At 40.5% G+C, this 20,798-nt stretch overlaps 1 protein-coding gene across 1 annotated transcript; it reads right to left on the bottom strand.

The window, feature by feature from the left end:
- Positions 1-564: 564 nt before the first annotated feature.
- Positions 565-18,160, bottom strand: slc52a3-1 (solute carrier family 52 member 3-1). The gene is made up of 4 exons (XM_061983971.1): positions 18,116-18,160; positions 11,834-12,882; positions 6,981-7,104; positions 565-2,373 (listed from the first exon to the last, which is right to left on the bottom strand). Exons 2-4 carry the CDS (start codon positions 12,829-12,831, stop codon positions 2,161-2,163), a joined length of 1,335 nt encoding a protein of 444 aa, XP_061839955.1. The 5' UTR covers positions 12,832-12,882; positions 18,116-18,160; the 3' UTR covers positions 565-2,160.
- Between the last annotated feature and the right edge of the window lie 2,638 nt (positions 18,161-20,798).

The raw sequence follows: 20,798 nt of genomic DNA, 5'->3' as shown, positions 1-20,798 counted from the left end.
GCAGTGTAAACGTAGTCTGTGTGCCCGTATTTCAAATTTCGGGCATTCCATGCGGTCTGGACAATTACACTCAGACGATTAATCGATCAAACTATTGATCTGTGCAACTCTAATGTGAATTGGTCATCATAAAAACATCTTTCAATCTTAATCCAATGAGGTTCATTACATCTTGAAAAATGTATGCAATTTGTTATTCTTATAGCTAGATCTGTGTGTATACTTCTTTCTGTAGCTGACGGTTTTGGCTACAGCTGTTGCCTTCCTCAGAGGTTGTCATGTGATGCCGAAACCATCAGGTACGGAAGGAAGTAAACACACAGGTCTGGCTATCAGAATAACAAATTGCATCTTTCAATCTTTTTTTTATTTTTTTTATACATTAAATTGAAGCTTACGGTGTTGAAACGTGTATCCCTCTCATTCTACAACTCATTGTAACAAAGGAGAAATAAACTATCAAAGACACGGACACATTGTGACAACTAACACCTTCACATCAGGATAGTTGTCGGTTGTCACAATGTTACTTCAATGGGAACAAACCTTTCAAGAAGGCAGAACTATAGATGAAAACGTTTAATAAAAATACATAACTGAAGGGATCTTTACACAACACAAAATAAGCAAGAAACATAAACAATAAACACATCTGTAAGCAATCCAACTGTATATGTGATATGATATGTAGGAGATGTGACAATAAACCCCAAAGAGAATCTGGCAACCAACCCTAACAGGAATGTTTTGCTAGTATGTACACAGTTAACTGTTTAACAAATAGTTAGCTAGCTAATAACAATAAACTGTAAGCTTCCCTTCACACGTTTTAAAACCTAGAAGACAAATACTAAAAAACTTTCATACCAAAGACTAAACAAAATGGGACCCATTACCTCCCTGCTTGGCACTCAGTATCAAGGGTTGGAATTGGGGGTTAAATCACCAAAATGACTCCCGGGCACGGCCACCGCTGCTGCTCACTGCTCCCCTCACCTCCCAGGGGGTGAACATGGGGATGGGTCAAATGCAGAGGACACATTTCACCACACCTAGTGTGTGTGTGACAATCATTGGTATACTGAAACATTTTTAACTTTTTTTAATATTTACATATTATGTCCTCTCTCACCAGCTGTCTTATTCTAGAGATGACTATGTAGGTGAGCTCTGATCCCAATTCTGTAAAATTTTCACACCACAATTTGTGAGACAGCGCCCTCTCTTGGCAAAATATGAGTGTTGACACTAAAGCCTGTTCTCCCTATCTATAAAGATCACTGTGCACTGACCCTTTCAAATGCTGAAATGAACAGTAAGCTTGTTTTGAATGTATTTTCCCCCCTGTTTAAAAATTCCTAGCCAGTATAAGCAAAATGTCTGAAGATGAGTAAAATACTTTTTTTTTTCTTTAAAATCCTGTCAGGCACTGCCGCACATACTATAAATATACAGTCAAAGGAATAGCTTTTGTAATGTGGTCACTGAGTGCTTGTAAAATTTGAGTTACAGCTTTTGGTGTTGTGCTTCTGCCACCTAGCGGTCAAACATAACATTGTCTTGGTTTCATGACTTTGGGAACTATAATGAGTTGATTTCTTGCTATGTCAACCATTGCATTTTCTATTTTTTAATAAATTAGTTTATTTAGCGCTTATTTAAAAAATAACATGTATTTACAATTTCTAACAAAATACAATTAAAGTGGAACAAGTTGACATATAAACATTAAAGGGGACCTATGATGTATTTCCTCCTTTCCGAAATGTTGTATAATCATGTTAAACAATATCAAAACGTCAAATCATTAAGTTGATGCATTTGGTCATGAGCTTGCGCGTAGTTTTGGATGCCACCAAATGCTGTTTTTGAAGTGGGTTTTTTTCTGTTTTTTGTTTTTTTTAAATCTGACAAAGATGTTCTGCAGTGCAAATCCAGGGTTAGACAACCCATGCGCAGTCCACACTGAACCAGCACCGTCAACCTGACAACACTGGAGGACAAACCCTCCTGATTGCCAACTAAGGACAGGTGAGCACCCTGATTGGCAATCAGGGACAGGTGAAGGCGCCAGTGCTCAGAAGCAGTGGTCAAATCACTGCAAAACAATCAATACTAAAGCCAACCACTCCTCTCCTCTTCAACAAAATACTCATCATTTTAGAGGGGGCATTTAGTGTTGCAGAAGTCCCCAGACTTGAAGAGCTTGAGGATGTTTACCAGAGGAAACATGGTAACCGAGCCCACCAGCGATCCCATTTGTGCTGCAGCTCCGCACCAAACCAGGGCGCTGTGGCTGTGGTCACGCAGGATGATGCCCACCATCACCTTGATGTAAGACAGAGTACCAGTGAAGAAAAGCCACGAGAGCACCTAATGAGGGTAAAAAAGGACAATTTTGGACACATGCATTACTTAAATCAGTACGTCTAATTATGAGGTTATGTCACATTTATTTATATATATATATATATATATATATATATGTCTTAATAAGGTTATCCAAAAAATAGTGCTCGATACCGTAGTAGAGCGCAATATATGTATGTGTGGGGAAAAAAAATCACAAGACTATTTCATCTCTACAGGCCTGTTTCATGAGGGGGGTACCCTCAATCGTCAGGAGATTTTAATGGGAGCATTCGCATACCATGGTTTATATAGGGCACAGAGTGGGTGGGTACAGGCTGGCCTAGGGGCGTGGTGATTGGTTCATGTGTTACCTAGGAGGTGTTTCCGTCTATGGCGGCATGTTGTTACAATTTCGCTGCGCTTGTTGAGGGATGACAGGTCTGGACGGTAGATAATAAACAGTTTCTCTTTCAAGCATAGGTTGCATCTTTTATTACCACTATTGTAAGGTGTGCTGGATGCAAGAATTTGCCATGTTATTGAATATTCAACATTATTGTCTTTGAGGTCCCAAATGTGTTTGCTGAGTTCTGTGGTATTTCGCAGATTTTTGTTCCTGAAAGAAGCCTTGTGGTTGTTCCATCTGGTTTTGAATTCACCCTCGGTTAATCCTACATATGTGTCGGATGTGTTAATGTCCTTGCGTATTACCTTAGATTGGTAGACAACTGATGTTTGTAAGCATCCCCCGTTGAGGGGGCAATCAGGTTTCTTTCGACAGTTACATGCTTTGTTGGTTTTGGAGTCGTTCTGACTGGGGGTCGACGGCTCATTTGCAATTGTTTTGTTGTGGTTTGAGATGATTTGTCGTATATTGTTCATGCAGCTGTAGCTCAATTTGATGTTGTTCTTGTTGAATACTTTTCTTAGGTTGTTGTCTTTGGGAAAGTGTTTGTCAATCAGGTTGAGGAATTTGTGTCCAATGTTCGTTGAGACGTTTTTGCTGTATGGGGGGTTGTACCAGATGATGCCGTTTCGTTTTCTGTTCTTTTTTGGCTGGTTTCCTGGCGTGGGTTCATAGGTGAGGGTGAAATTGTATCCGCTTTCATCAAGGGCTTTTTGGTACGGGGGGGTTGCTTGGTCAAATTCAGCTTTGCTAGATGACAGCATCGATAGCCTTTTATTGATTCCGGTAGGTATTCTTTTCGTGGTGGTGGGTGGATGGTTGCTGTCATGGTGCACGTATTGGAGTGTTGTGTTGGGTTTCGTGAATGGTTGGTAGCTGTTATTTCTCAGGTTGAAAGTGACGTCAAGAAAGTTGACGGTTTGCTTGTTGGCTTCAATCGTGATCCGTAGGCTGTTCTCTTTGAAAATTTGGCATATGCGCTTCTTGGTATTCTCGCTGCTCCTTGGCGAGGCGCGACACACTGCCAGTCCGTCATCACGGTAAATACCAAGGTTCAGATTGAGGCTAGCGAGCTGGGAGAGGAGGAAACTCCCAACGAGTTCACACGTTTCTGCTCCGTCAAAACTTCCCATAGTGACGTCAAATGTTGCATTGTTCTGTTAAATCTCCTGACGATTGAGGGTACCCCCCTCATGAAACAGGCCTGTAGAGATGAAATAGTCTTGTGATTTTTTTTCCCTACACATACATATATTGCGCTCTACTACGGTATCGAGCACTATTTTTTGGATAACCTTATTAAGACATATACTCCGCTCCAAATTGACATTTGTTGAGCACTGTACGACGATCAGAAATGGAAAAATTCAACATCGACTACTCCACGAAGAACATTCCCATACCCGCGCAGAATGACTACAAGCTAAGGCTCATAGAAAAGACGGAACACTTCCTAAGAAGGATGCGGTGGAAAGCACATTTTTTCCTCCACCCTGAAACAAAAGGAATGCAAAAGGAAACTTACGGATTCAAATCTACCAAGAACCCACCCACAGTTGAGGAACTAAAGGATTTTGAGAACGACATGCTCAAAATGATACAATCAGTCAAATTCAAGCCAATCCGCAACCCACTCCTCACCAAGCTGAAAAATGACAAGGAGCGCATCAAGAAAGTAAACAACCTCATCATAGCTGCCGATAAAACCACAAACTTCTACAGAATGGACATACCAGAACACCACACCTTACTGGACAGAAGCATCACCAAATCATACAAAAAAGCGCAACCCAATACCTTACAGAACATCCACCTGGAAAATAAAAGGATCGCGGCTGAACTGGACATTGAGGACAGGGTGGACGCCACAGCCAACAAGGAAGCCTTCATCACATTGAAGGATCACAAACCCAACTTCGCAAATAACCCAACATGCCGACTAATAAACCCAACTAAATCTGAAATAGGAAAAATCAGCAAAATAATCCTGGACAGAGTCAACACAAAAATCAAGGACAAAACACCACTCAACCAATGGAGAAATACAGCAGCAGTAATCAAATGGTTCAACAACATCCAAGACAAACAACAGCACAACTTTATCTCCTTTGATATCGAGGAATTTTACCCTTCCATCACGCAAGACCTACTGACTCAAGCACTAGACTTCGCCTCAGACTACGACTCAATCACAGGCAACGAAAGAAACATCATCATCCACGCAAAAAACTCCATTCTCATCCACAACAGTACACCATGGCAAAAAAAGAACAATGCAACATTTGACGTCACTATGGGAAGTTTTGACGGAGCAGAAACGTGTGAACTCGTTGGGAGTTTCCTCCTCTCCCAGCTCGCTAGCCTCAATCTGAACCTTGGTATTTACCGTGATGACGGACTGGCAGTGTGTCGCGCCTCGCCAAGGAGCAGCGAGAATACCAAGAAGCGCATATGCCAAATTTTCAAAGAGAACGGCCTACGGATCACGATTGAAGCCAACAAGCAAACCGTCAACTTTCTTGACGTCACTTTCAACCTGAGAAATAACAGCTACCAACCATTCACGAAACCCAACACAACACTCCAATACGTGCACCATGACAGCAACCATCCACCCACCACCACGAAAAGAATACCTACCGGAATCAATAAAAGGCTATCGATGCTGTCATCTAGCAAAGCTGAATTTGACCAAGCAACCCCCCCGTACCAAAAAGCCCTTGATGAAAGCGGATACAATTTCACCCTCACCTATGAACCCACGCCAGGAAACCAGCCAAAAAAGAACAGAAAACGAAACGGCATCATCTGGTACAACCCCCCATACAGCAAAAACGTCTCAACGAATATTGGACACAAATTCCTCAACCTGATTGACAAACACTTTCCCAAAGACAACAACCTAAGAAAAGTATTCAACAAGAACAACATCAAATTGAGCTACAGCTGCATGAACAATATACGACAAATCATCTCAAACCACAACAAAACAATTGCAAATGAGCCGTCGACCCCCAGTCAGAACGACTCCAAAACCAACAAAGCATGTAACTGTCGAAAGAAACCTGATTGCCCCCTCAATGGGGGATGCTTACAAACATCAGTTGTCTACCAATCTAAGGTAATACGCAAGGACATTAACACATCCGACACATATGTAGGATTAACCGAGGGTGAATTCAAAACCAGATGGAACAACCACAAGGCTTCTTTCAGGAACAAAAACCTGCGAAATACCACAGAACTCAGCAAACACATTTGGGACCTCAAAGACAATAATGTTGAATATTCAATAACATGGCAAATTCTTGCATCCAGCACACCTTACAATAGTGGTAATAAAAGATGCAACCTATGCTTGAAAGAGAAACTGTTTATTATCTACCGTCCAGACCTGTCATCCCTCAACAAGCGCAGCGAAATTGTAACAACATGCCGCCATAGACGGAAACACCTCCTAGGTAACACATGAACCAATCACCACGCCCCTAGGCCAGCCTGTACCCACCCACTCTGTGCCCTATATAAACCATGGTATGCGAATGCTCCCATTAAAATCTCCTGACGATTGAGGGTACCCCCCTCATGAAACAGGCCTGTAGAGATGAAATAGTCTTGTGATTTTTTTTCCCCACACATACATATATATATATATATATATATATATATATATATATATATATATATATATATATATATATATATATATATATAATTTATGTATGTCTATAGGAACATAAACAATCAATACATCACAGTTTTTGGTGTAAGTAACTGAGTTAGTAACTGAGTTACTTTTGAAATAAAGTAACTAGTAACTGTAACTAGTTACTGGTTTTCAGTAAATAACCCAACGCTGTTCATCACTCACAGAATATGGGTAATTACAACTTGATTACTGACAAGCTGAAGTGGCAAAATTGAGTTTGGACAAACATGACACAACTCTGAACAGTAACTTTTGCTAGTGGTAACATTACATGACTGGTGTCCTGGCTGGTCCACCAACATTAAAATATCTGGGGTCACCATGGCAAGAGGGAATTTTCATTATTACGAGCCAATGCACAGGGTTGCCTTTTTACTTGTGGCCAAAAACAACAACAGTCATCACTTATCATAACTACTGAGTTGACACTATCCTGTTAAGAAGTTGAACTTTGATATTTTCTATATTAAGCCACCAGTAAACAGTCACACAACATGTTTGTGTGTTGCTCACAATGAGTACTTGTCCCGCCACAGACCCCTGAAGTAGAGGACATGGGCTCATAGCAGCCATGGCCACGTTATAGCTACCAAAGCCTGTTCCAATCACCGTCAGCACACCCAGAAACATATGAGACCTGAAAACAGATGGAAGCTGAAATTAGGCTCATATTTTAAGTGGCATTTTTACAATGAACAGTAAGACAGTTGTAAAATAACAAAATTCAAGAATATGTCATCAAATTTACAGTAGTTAAGATATCTTGTATTTGGATACTTTATGGGATTTTGCCTCCATACAGTATATACTGTATGTACCGTAATACTTTTAAAGGCACCAACCAACACTAACGGGGGACGTCACGTTCGGTTGCAGACTCAGCCGGCTCAAATACTTGGCGGACAAACAAGCACTCGAGGAAGCACTCAGAGCAGCCTAAGCCAAACTGCCTCTAGGTAATGTTGCAATATCCCATGCCAACAAAGCAGGTATGCATGATAGAAAACACTCATACATACAGTAAGGTTTAAATTTTCAAAATGCGTTAGCTCAATGCTAATGTATATTGGATTTGCCGTAGACATGCTACTGATTAGATTTAGCAATTTTACATTACAGTTTTGAATCAAATACAACTACGATGGACGTCGCAATTAAACAGCTGCTACAAAATAGTCATTCCCCGTTTATCGCTGTTAATTGGTTCCGGATAAATACATGTCCACTAAGTATGAATAATTATTTATAAATAAAATATTTTCATTGCTAGAACCTAAAAACTGTTTACGACCTTCTAAACATGTTTTTTAACATTATGAGAGCCCTATAAACATGAAATAACACCTTTTTGTCACTTTCACATTATTTTAATCCAATTGTCTGATTGGTTTGGTCTCCTCTCGTGGCCAATACTACTGTAGTATTGATATTTTTAGCTCATTTAGAACAGTGGTTCTCACTTTTTTCACAATGTACCACCTCAGAAAAAAACTTGGCTCCCCAAGTACAACCATAATGACCAACATTAAAATACAGTCGCGTAGTAGGGCTAAGTATTCAAAAAAAAGAAGGCGGAAGTTTTATTTAACATGTATATTCAATATTCTTGGCCATTGTAACATTACACACAGTTTGAACAGTAACACTGTGTCTGAATATAGGAAAATAAAACACTTTACTTTAATCAAGTGATTCATTAGCGCAGTGTTTTTAAACCACTAGTGTGCCGTGAGATACAGTCTGGTGTGCCGTGGGAGATGATCTAATTTCACGTATTTGGGTTGAAAATATTTTTTATGCAAACCAGTAATTGTAGTGGTTGTTGAGTGTCGGTGCTGTCTAGAGCTCGGCAGAGTAAACGTGCAATACTCTTCCATACCAGTAGGTGGCAGCCGGTAGCTAATTGCTTTGTAGATGTCGGAAACAGCGGGAGGCAGTGTGCAGGTAAAAAGGTGTCAAATGCTTAAACCAAAAATAAACAAAAGGTGAGTGCCCCTAAGAAAAGGCTTTGAAGAACGAAAGTAAAATTGAACTGGCTACAAAGTAAACAAAAACAGAATGCTGGACGACAGCAAAGACTTACTGTGGAGCAAAGACGGCGTCCACAACGTACATCCGCACATGACATGACAGTCAACAATGTCCCCACAAAGAAGGATAAAAACAACTGAAATATTCTCGATTGCTAAAACAAAGTAGATGCGGGAAATATCGCTCAAAGGAAGACATTAAACTGCTACAGGAAAATACCAAAAAAAGAGAAAAAGCCACCGAAATAGGAGCGCAAGACAAGAACTAAAACACTAGTGAAGTGAAGTGAAGTGAATTATATTTATATAGCGCTTTTCTCAAGTGACTCAAAGCGCTTTACATTGTGAAACCCAATATCTAAGTTACATTTTTTTTTTTTTTTTTTTTTTTTTTTTTTTTTTTTTTAAACCAGTGTGGGTGGCACTGGGAGCAGGTGGGTAAAGTGTCTTGCCCAAGGACACAACGGCAGTGACTAGGATGGCGGAAGCGGGGCTCGAACCTGCAACCCTGAAGTTGCTGGCACGGCCGCTCTACCAACTGAGCTATACCGCCCCCTACACACACGAAAACAGCAAAAAATGGCATAATGTGACAGTACACCTACATTGGGACAAGAGCTATTTTGATACATAGTTGGTTATGGTTTAAAGTCATATCCAACAATTGCGACAACGACTTTTTACTGTCAACTGAGTTTAGTTTTTTAATGATGTCTGCTGGTGGTGTGCCTCCGGATATTTTCAACGCAAAAAATGTGCCTTGGCTCAAAAAAGGTTGAAAAACACTGCATTAGCGTACAACTACACAGAGCCCACGTACCACGCAACAAAATACTAGATTCAGCTTAATGGCAAAGACTACCCTGACTACGCAACACAACATATAGCCTATGCACTACTGCCATCTAGCGTCTAGGAATTACAACTGCGTGCAACGTGTACTATATAATACTTGCAAATGAGACTCAGAAGTGTAGGAAATCAACAACAAGACAGCAGTTATCATTATCAGCTCAGTGGTATATGTTAAATAAAAACATATGATTATAATATTAAACAAATTAATATTCATTAACACATGAACCGGAGAAGTACCAAAAATTGTTACCATTGAGTATCGGTAGCTCACATTCCCACCTATGGACGGTTTAGAGTCCTCATTTAACCTAACATGCATTTGTGTGGGAAATTTGAGCAAACGTTTGCACCCTTACATGTAAAAAACCAATAATAATACAAAACCCAAAACCAGTGAAGTTGGCATGTTGTGTAAATCGTAAATAAAAACAGAATACAATGATTTGCGAATCCTTTTCAACCTATAGTCAATTGAATAGACTGCAAAGACAAGATATTTAATGTTCGAAATGAGAAACAATTTATTTTTTTTTGCCAATAATCATTAACTTAGAAGTTAATGGCAGCAACACATTGCAAACAGTTGGCACAGGGGCATTTTTACCACTGTGTTACATGGCCTTTCCTTTTAACAACACTCAGTAAACGTTTGGGAACTAAGAAGATACATTTTTGAAGCTTTTCAGGTGGAATCATTTCCTATTCTTGCTTGATGTACAGCTTAAGTTGTTCAACTGTTCGGGGTCTCCGTAGTGGTATTTTAGGCTTCATAATGCGCCACACATTTTCAATGGGAGACAGGTCTGGACTACAGGCAGGCCAGTCTAGTACCCGCACTCTTTTACTACGAAGCTACGCTGTTGTAACACGTGCAGAATGTGGCTTGGCATTGTCTCGCTGAAATAAGCAGGGACGTCCATGAAAAAGACCTTGCTTGGATGCCAACATATGTTGCTCAAAAACCTGTATGTACCTTTCAGCATTAATGGTGCCTTCACAGATGTGTAAATTACCCATGCCTTGGACACTAATACACCCCCATACCATCACAGATGCTGGCTTTTGAACTTTGCGCCTATAACGGTCCGAATGGTTTGGTCCGGAGGACACGACGTCCACAGTTTTCAAAAACAATTTGAAATGTGCACTCGTCAGACCACAGAACACTTTTCCACTTTGCATCAGTCCATCTTAGATGAGCTTGGGCCCAGTGAAGCCCGCAGCGTTTCTGGGTGTTGTTGATAAATGGCTTTCGCTTTGCATAGTAGAGTTTTAACTTGCACTTACAGATGAAGCGACCAACTGTAGTTACTGACAGTGGTTTTCTGAAGTGTTCCTGAGCCCATGTGGTGATATCCTATACACACTGATGTCGCTTTTTGATGCAGTACCGCCTGAGGGATCGAAGGTCACGGGCATTCAATGTTGGTTTTCGGCCTTGCCATTTACGTGCAGTGATTTCTCCAGATTCTCTGAACCTTTTGATGATATTACGGACCGTAGATGGTGAAATCCCTAAATTCCTTGCAATCGCTCGTTGAGAAATGTTGTTCTTAAACTGCTTGACAATTTGCTCATGCATTTGTTCACAAAGTGGTGACCCTCGCCCCATCCGTGTTTGTGAATGACTGAGCATATCATGGAAGCTGCTTTTATACCCAATCATGGCAGCCACCTGTTCTCAATTAGCCTGTTCACCTGTGGGATGTTCCAAATAAGTGTTTGATGAACATTCCTCAACTTTCGCAGTCTTCTTTGCCACTTGTGCCTGCTTTTTTGAAAAATGTTGCAGGCATCAAATTCCAAATGAGCTAATATTTGCAAAAAATAACAACTTATCGGCCGATAAATGCTTTAGAATGTAATATCGGAAATTATCGGAATAGGTTTTTTTTTATTATCGGTATCGTTTTTTTTTGTTTTTGTTTTTTTTAAATTAAATCAACATAAAAAACACAAGATACACTTACAAGTAATTAGTTCACCAACCCAAAAAACCTCCCTCCACCATTTACTACACTCATTCACACAAAAGGGTTATTTCTTTCTGTTATTAATATTCTGGTGCCTACATTATATATCAATATACATCAATACAGTCTGCAAGGGATACAGTCCGTAAGCACACATGATTGTGCGTGCTGCTGGTCCACTAATAGTACTAACCTTTAACAGTTCATTTTACTCATTTTCATTTATTAATAGTTTCTATGTAACTGTTTTTATATTGTTTTTATATTAAGAAAATGTTTTTAATTTATTTATCTTATTTTATTTATTAGATTTTTTTAAAAAGGACCTTATCTTCACCATACCTGGTTGTCCAAATTAGGCATAATAATGTGTTAACTCCACGACTGTATATATTGGTATCGGTTGATATCGGTATCGGTAATTAAGGGTTTGGTCAATATCGGAATATCGGATATCGGCAAAAAGCCATTATCGGACATCCCTAGTTTGGGGGTTTTGTAGTACCTGTTCTGGAAGAACATGGCAATGGTGCAAGCCACAGGGTTAGCCACTGAAGCCAGAGCAGCAGAAAGGTGATAGGCCAGGTTCCCGTATGGCATGCAGGAGTACGTCTGTACGGAGGGCAGCACGCCGTTGGTAGCACCATTAACCCACACCACCAGGAAGTAGATCAAGGTCAGCTGGTATACAGAGTGATTGAGGCCTGCCAGGGGAGGAACTATCTGGCTCTCTTCCTTGTTCTGGCATCTTAGGTCATCTCCATCAGTGTCCGCAGCAGGATTGTCCAGGCCTGAGCAGACTGGCGCCACTGAGTCTGCCACTAGGTGTTCACTCAATGGCAAACGAAGCCTGTTCAGCGCCACAAACGCAGACAGACTTATGCACATCATGGCTGTCAGGAAGGAAAAAAACACCTCTATGGAAAAGTTGGGTGGGAGATACTGGGTTTGGAGGAACCACCCATTTCCACCTGTGTGGTTTCCTGAAGCCTGAGACGAGTTAACACACTTGGCCATACCCACGCCTTGGGCAAGAGCAGCAACGCCAGGGAGGAAGCCACTTAGCCCCTCTCCGATGAAGTATGTGGTGATATACTTTGCCGGGAGCCGAGTCATGAAGGGCAGAAAAGTGACGGACGAGGTGCAGTCCACCAGCGAGAGGAAGAAGGTGATGATGAAGAAGGCCGTGCTGTGTGAGGCGCCAGCCACGATGGTGGTTTCATCCCAGAAGAAGGCCAGCAAAACGCAGGACAAGACGCCGACGGAGAGGATGGCGTAGATGACGGCTCGCTCGTTTATGCGGCCCGGGCTCAGTTTGTGCGTGAGCGTGATGAGCAAGGGTCCCACGTTGGCCAGCTGGATGATGACGGTCAGGTAGGAGGGCAGGTCCCAGCCTTCAGGGAGAGTGTTGACGATGAGTGGAAGCTCCACCCACAGGCCGTTCACTGCCACCCAGGAGCCCAGGCCAAAGGCACAGGCGAGCATGTGCACCAGCAGCGACATCCTGCAGCAGCTGGACAAGCAGGATGATGCAGTCTGCTGCCAAAATTACACCTACAGGATGAAAGGTGAAGCAATTTGGTAGCAATTTCTTTTTTGTGTTTTTAAAACAGACTGATTAAAATAAATGAATGTGCTTTCCCTTGTTCAAGGGTGTACCCTGTTTCATCTGAACACAGAACTTTCCTCCAGAAGGTCTTATCTTTGTCCATGTGATGTCAGATGAAACCAAATTGAGCTGTTTGGCCACAATACCCAGCAATATGTTTGGAGGAGAAAAGGTGAGGTCTTTAATCCCAGGAACACTATAACTACCGTCAAGCATAATGGTGGTAGTATTATGCTCTGGGCCTGTTTTGCTGCCAATGAAACTAGTGCTTTACAGAGAGTAAATGGGACAATGAAAAAGGAGGATTACCTCCAAATTCTTCAAGACAACCGAAGATCATCAGCCCGGAGGTTGGGTCTTGGGCGCAATTGGGTGTTCCAACAGGACAATGACCCCAAACACACGTCAAAAGTGGTAAAGGAATGGCTAAATCAGGCTAGAATTAAGGTTTTAGAATGGCTTTCCGAAAGTCCTGACTTTAACGTGTGGACAATGCTGAAGAAACAAGTCCGTGTAAGAAAACCAACAAATTTAGCTGAACTACACCAATTTTGTCAAGAGGAGTGGTCAAAAACTCAACCAGAAGCTTGTGGATGGCTACCAAAAGCGCCTTATTGCAGTGAAACTTGCCAAGGGACATGTAACCAAATATTAACATTGCTGTATGTATACTTTTGACCCAGTAGATTCGGTCACACTTTCAGTAGACCCATAATAAATTCATAAAATAACCAAACGTTATGAATAAGTATGTGCTCCAATCACTCTATCACGAAAAAATAAGTGTTGTAGAAATTATTGGAAACTCAAGACAGCCATGACATTATGTTCTTTACAAGTGTATGTAAACTTTTGACCACGACTGTATATATATATATATATATATATATATATATATATATATGTATGTATGTATGTATGTATTAGAGATGCGCGGTTTGCGGGCACAACCGCGGAATTCGCGGATTATCCGCGGATCGGGCGGATGAAATTTAAAAAAATTAGATTTTATCCGCGGGTCGGGTCGGGTGGTTGAAATTAAAAAAAATTAGATTTTAAATAGATTCAGGCGGGTGGCAGTTAAACCAATTCGGAAATATATATACATAGTTAAATGTTGTTACCCACATACGAAAAACGAGCAGGCACCTGCAGCATATGCCACAACAGAAGAAAAAAAAAAAAAAGAGATGGACACTTTTACGGAGCGGAGAAGGGACGCCTCGCCGGGGTCCGGGACCGTGGCCCCTTCCCCCGAGAGGGCCCCACCGGGAGCCGTAGCTGAGGCGATCCGCGAGAAGGGCCCGACGCACGTCCAGGGTCACCACCGCGCCCACCGCACCGACACCCCGCCTCGTCCGCCTTCGCCGCGGCCGGCGTCACGCGCAGCAGGTAAGCAGCTTACCTGCCCGCCACCCCCGTGGCCGGGGGCTCGTAACAGGGGTCACTCCGCGCGCTCCGCCCGCGCAGCTTACTTGCCCGCCACCCCTGTTGCCGGGGGCGCGTAACAGGGGTCACTCCGCGCGCAGTGCGCTCACGAAAGGGGTGGGGCTCACCCTGGTTGATATAGACAGCAGCTAGGACGGTGGCCATGGAAGTTGGAACCCGCTAAGGAGTGTGTAACAACCCACCTGCCGAATCAACTAGCCCTGAAAATGGATGGCGCTGGAGCGTCGGGCCCATACCCGGCCGTCGCCGGCAGCGAGACGCGCTTGGAGGTGCGCTCAGCGCGGCTCCCATATGATTGCGCACTGGTGTGCGTCTGGGTCGTGACAGCGTGGCACGCGAATGTCTGTGCTGCATTGGATCAGTCTCCTTTCTTTAACAGGCAAAAGCTTTATAACCTCACTAATGCCTTGCATCGTCTATATTAGATATATAACAACGGGCGGGTGCGGGCGGATGCGGTTCTGATCAAATGTTGGATCGGGTGGATTGCGGATGGTTGACGACTTTCTGATGCGGTTGCGGATGAAATAATTGCCTATCCGCGCATCTCTAGTATGTATGTATGTGTGTGTGTGCGTATACAGTATATACTATATATATATATATACATATATATATATATATATATATATATATATATATATATATATATACTAAAAATACATTTAAAACATGTAAACTAAAAAGAATAAAATTTAAATAAACGAACTGATGTTGAACATGGCTTTTCATAGATTAGGTTAGACTTAGTTAAATTTGGCATGTGACCCGCAAGCCAAACTTCGGCCACCCTTCTGCTAGCTAACGGTACTTACCGATGCACCAATAAGTCCAACTTTAATTTATAGAGCCCTCCAGGTGTAAAGACACGATGTGCCTCCAATCTTTTCTTCTGTAAATCTGTGTCAAGTGAAGTGAAGTTGCAGCGAGGAAGCGAGCATTAACGTCTTGGTTTAAATCTTTCAAAAAACATTTTTCTTAACAGTGTATAAATCCACTCCATCCCATTTTAAATATTTTTTTCATGATCGCATATATAGTTGCCTTTAAACCTTTCAAAATACAGCCAAATCTGCACTGATGCAGGTAAATAAACAGTCGCCTAATGGGACTTTAGACCATCACCTGAAACCCGGATATGCCTCTTGGTTACGTGATTACAACCCAACTATAGAAGAACAAAACTGGCAATAACATAAGATCATGTTAAGAATGATGAATACAAGTTAATAGAGTAGAGATGATGGCAATCATTAAAAATGCTAATAACACAATCAGTATTTTATTAGAATTTTATTATCATTATTATTATTAATGATGGCTTAAAATGCTTTACCTATAACTATACTACCATTAGTATGCCCTACTTTAAACACTTATGATAATAATTATTTTTAATGCAGCTAGTACCCTTAGGGTACCATTAAAATGGTACAAATGTGTACTGTAGATCAGTGGTCCCCAACCTTTTTGTAACTGCGAACCGGTCAACGCTTGAAAATTTGTCCCACGGACCGGGGGTCGGGGGGGGGGGGGGTGTTGGTAAAAAAAATACAATCATGTGTGCTTACGGACTGTATCCCTGCAGACTGTATTGATCTATATTGATGTATAATGTAGGAACCAGAAATATTAATAACAGAAAAAAACAACCCTTTTGTGCGAATGAGGTTTTTCAGGTTGGTGCACTAATTGTAAGTGTATCTTGTGTTTTTTATGTTGATTTAATAAAAAATAAAAAATAAATATATATATTTATTTATTTTTATTTTTTTTATTTCTTGTGCGGCCCGGTACCAATCGATCCACAAACCGGTACCGGGCCGCGGCCCGGTGGTTGGGGACCCCTGCTGTAGATCATCCTCTTGAAGACCAATAGTATCCTTTCAAGAGAACATTCTTAAAAAGGTATCTATAGGTACAGAAATGTTCTAGTCTCATACCTCCGTTTTTGCCAGTGGAATTGTTCACTTGACTGTGTACTGAACACAAAATGTACAAATAAAAAACAAAACACGTTGACTGCGGAATCTGGTGAAGAACACTCAATTACTAATAATGGGTGTAGCTAAGGAAAGGTGTATGCACATGACATCATATTGTACAACTTGCTTCTTATTATTTGCAGCGTTCCATTACACACACAAGTAAAATGTCACTTGAACTACACACACACACACACACACACACACACACACACACACACACACACACACACACACAATTCATGCTTGTACATTCCACATCTTTCAAACATGGCATAAACGTTGCACAATGCAAATGATTTGCTACTTACCCAGATTTAAAATTGTTATTTCCAGAAATTTCCCCAGTTTTAAGAGCTATTTAGTTAGTTTTAGTCATTGGCTTTACATCATAATCTTAATTTTAGCATGAATACATATATTTTCTTGATTCTAATTTAAAAATGTTGACATTGAGAAAATAACTACGGTATTCAAAAAATATATACTGTACTAAAAAAACAAACAATAAAAGTTATTTTTGCTTGTAATGAGCAAAAGAATCTGCCAATGGAACAAATCAAAATTGTCTTTGTCTGATTTCTTAAAATAAGACATATTTAAGCTTTAAAAACCTAAAAGTGATCTTGAAATTAGCAATTAAAACATATTATTAGCTATACTAGTGTTGTCAAGTTTTGTAGTAGTATTTGTTTTCCCTCAGAATATATATTGCCTAATAACATGTTATTGTGTCTCACAGAAAATGACTTGTTTGAAGTTTGTTGAGATATTTTGACTAGAAATTAGAAACATAGAAATGTCTTGTTTAAAGATTCTGCAACATCCCGAGGGTGCTTGATTTAAGAATTGGAAGTTGAATAATGCTTGTTTTCAGAATAAAATACTTATTTGTATCTCCAAAGTCCTGCTAATTTCTCGATATAAAATTATTAATTTAGGATGTCTTATCAAGTCAAATTAACTCACTGCATGGACAGAAAATTTCACTGATTTTTAGTATTTAGTTTTCCTAAATTCTAGTCTTATCATCTTATATTTTGTCAGCTCTTTCTGCAGTGCACTGGCACCATGTTCCGACACACTCTTAATCCATTCTTGATAGTATTACTGCGGTAACACTTTAGTACGAGGAACATATTCTAAGTAACAAAGACTTCATTTAGAGTTATTTGGACACTAGGGGAACATATAAGGGTTAGGGTTAGGGTTACTAATAAGCAATAATTCTGAGGTTATTGAGGGAAGACTCTTAGTTAATGGCTTACTGGTTATATAATAAGGCCATGCAGAATACGGCATTAATATGTACTTCATAATGACTAATTAAGAGCCAATATGTTACTAATTTGCATGTTAATAAGCAACTAATTAATGGTGAATATGTGTTCCCCATACTAAAGTGTTACCATTAATACTATTGTATACTATTACAACTCAGCTGCACCCTTCAGACAAAAGTGAGGGGAAACCAATGAGAACCTAAACGAAAGATATAAATCGCTATAACTTGCCAAAAAAAAAAGTGGTGTTCAGGTTTCAGACAACTGGTTTTACTTCCTCTATGACTTCCGTTGGTGTCTAAGGACCATGTGAGCCGCATCACTGCTCACACATGATGAGGGACGAAAATCTTGCACGGACACTCACATGTTAGTAACAATAACATGATCATGACACACACAGTATCAAATGATACTGTGTGCCCCTCTACATGTTTACAAACGACACAAGCTGTACTTACGTGTTGTTTCTGTCCCTGCGGGCCTTAAGTCCAGTGGCTGTCATCCCACAAAGAAGTGCATAAAAAAACAAGATCTAATAGTGTGTGGGGTCACATGGTTCCTGGTTGGGTCAGAGTCCACCCAGCAGTAAATACTGCATAATAGAGGACACTGCTTTCTTTCTTTCTTTAGTTTATTTCGAACATGAACACACTTACAGCATAATACATCACACAATTTCATATCATTGCATTTTGCATCATGCCCGAAAAGGAGTAGGAAGAAGCAAAGCTTATTTTATCCTACCCCTTTCATAATTAGGTCAAGTCAGTCATTACGCATGTTTTGGGACAATGGAAAGCAAGTACCATTACACACTTGATCTTACACAGTGCAAATGTTTCACACTACAGGCCATGAGTGAGGCAGCTTGTGACTTTACAGGAAGTAGGAACTTCTTCTTCTTCGCTGTCTCTCATGACAAGTGCAATCTTAAGAGGGGTTTATTAATGGTTGCACAGGTCGTAGGGACATAAACATTATTATAGGAGGCATGTTATCAAGAGAATTGATAACAGATTCACTAATCTGAAGAGGGGAAAACAAGTGCTTCATATAGACAGATATCACTGATCTAATAATACTAACAAAAAAGGCATGAAATAAAAGATGTGTGAATCAAACAATAACAACTTAGAACTAAACTATTTACTATAAAATGCATGTTTCCAACTGTAAAACAAAGAAACAGGTGTAAGCCAAGGTGAACATACAAACCCCGTTTCCATATGAGTTGGGAAATTGTGTTGGATGTAAATATAAACGGAATATAATGATTTGCAAATCCTTTACAACCCATATTCAATTGAATGCACTACAAAGACAACATATTTGATGTTCAAACTCATAAACTTTTTTTTTTTTTGCAAATAATAATTAACTTAGAATTTCATGGCTGCAACACGTGCCAAAGTAGTTGGGAAAGGGCATGTTCACCACTGTGTTACATGGCCTTTCCTTTTAACAACACTCAGTAAACGTTTGGGAACTGAGGAGACACATTTTTTAAGCTTCTCAGGTGGAATTCTTTCCCATTCTTGCTTGATGTACAGCTTAAGTTGTTCAACAGTCCGGGGGTCTCCGTTGTGGTATTTTAGGCTTCATAATGCGCCACACATTTTCAATGGGAGACAGGTCTGGACTACAGGCAGGCCAGTCTAGTACCCGCACTCTTTTACTATGAAGCCACGTTGATGTAACACGTGGCTTGGCATTGTCTTGCTGAAATAAGCAGGGGCGTCCATGGTAACGTTGCTTGGATGGCAACATATGTTGCTCCAAAACCTGTATGTACCTTTCAGCATTAATGGCGCCTTCACAGATTTGTAAGTTACCCATGTCTTGGGCACTAATACACCCCCATACCATCACAGAGGCTGGCTTTTCAACTTTGCGCCTATAACAATCCGGATGGTTCTTTTCCTCTTTGGTCCGGAGGACACGACGTCCACAGTTTCCAAAAAAAATTTGAAATGTGGACTCGTCAGACCACATCTTAGATGAGCTCAGGCCCAGCGAAGCCAACGGCGTAACTGGGTGTTGTTGATAAATGTTTTTCGCCTTGCATAGGAGAGTTTTAACTTGCACTTACAGATATAGCGACCAACTGTAGTTACTGACAGTGGGTTTCTGAAGTGTTCCTGAGCCCATGTGGTGATATCCTTTACACACCGATGTCGCTTGTTAATGCAGTACAGCCTGAGGGATCGAAGGTCACGGGCTTAGCTGCTTACGTGCAGTGATTTCCCCAGATTCTCTGAACCCTTTGATGATATTACGGACCGTAGATGGTGAAATCCCTAAATTCCTTGCAATAGCTGGTTGAGAAAGGTTTTTCTTAAACTGTTCAACAATTTGCTCACGCATTTGTTGACAAAGTGGTGACCCCCGCCCCATCCTTGTTTGTGAATGACTGAGCATTTCATGGACTCTACTTTTATACCCAATCATGGCACCCACCTGTTCCCAACTTGCCTGTTCACCTGTGGGATGTTCCAAATAAGTGTTTGATGAGCATTCCTCAACTTTATCAGTATTTATTGCCACCTTTCCCAACTTCTTTGTCACGTGTTGCTGGCATCAAATTCTAAAGTTAATGATTATTTGCAAAAAAAAAAAATCTGTATCAGTTTGAACATCAAATATGTTGTCTTTGTAGCATATTCAACTGAATATGGGTTGAAAATGATTTGCAAATCATTGTTTTTCGTTTATATTTACATCGAACACAATTTCCCAACTCATATGGAAACGGGGTTTGTACATTAAGACATAGACATACAATGTCGATTTCAGCGTTTTTTAACCTTTTCGACCTCGGAGCCCAACTTTTTCAGGACAGAGGGGCCCGGGGCCCTTTCAAATATTAACACCAAATTAGTTATCTTACTCTTCATTTTAGTCATATTCAATAAATATATCTAACCTACTTACAGTTGACAACCTTGTCAAATGATACAGAATAGATTAGAACGCGTTATTGTCATCCTACATGAGAGCATGACAAAAATACAGGTGGCTACTCCGTTAGGTGCAGTTGAAATAAAATGTATATTATTGTTTACATTGTAAGTTTATTATTTACTAAACACATAAACATTAGACTCAGGTCAGGCTCAATATAAAATATGTATGATCCAAATA

The sequence above is a fragment of the Nerophis lumbriciformis genome, linkage group LG01 (assembly GCF_033978685.3).
Source record: "Nerophis lumbriciformis linkage group LG01, RoL_Nlum_v2.1, whole genome shotgun sequence".
Lineage (NCBI taxonomy): Eukaryota > Metazoa > Chordata > Actinopteri > Syngnathiformes > Syngnathidae > Nerophis > Nerophis lumbriciformis.
The sequence above is the reverse complement of the archived record's forward strand: the minus strand, read 5'-3'. Positions and strand labels throughout refer to the sequence as shown.

Excerpts from the sequence above, each read along its gene's own strand:
- slc52a3-1 (XM_061983971.1), bottom strand. The coding sequence starts at position 12,831 with ATGTCGCTGCTGGTGCACATGCTCGCCTGTGCCTTTGGCCTGGGCTCC. Across the intron at positions 7,105-11,833 it reads GCCATGTTCTTCCAGAACAG|GTCTCATATGTTTCTGGGTG; the intron begins GTACTACAAAAC and ends ATCTGTTTTCAG. Across the intron at positions 2,374-6,980 it reads TGGCGGGACAAGTACTCATT|GTGCTCTCGTGGCTTTTCTT; the intron begins GTGAGCAACACA and ends TACCCTCATTAG.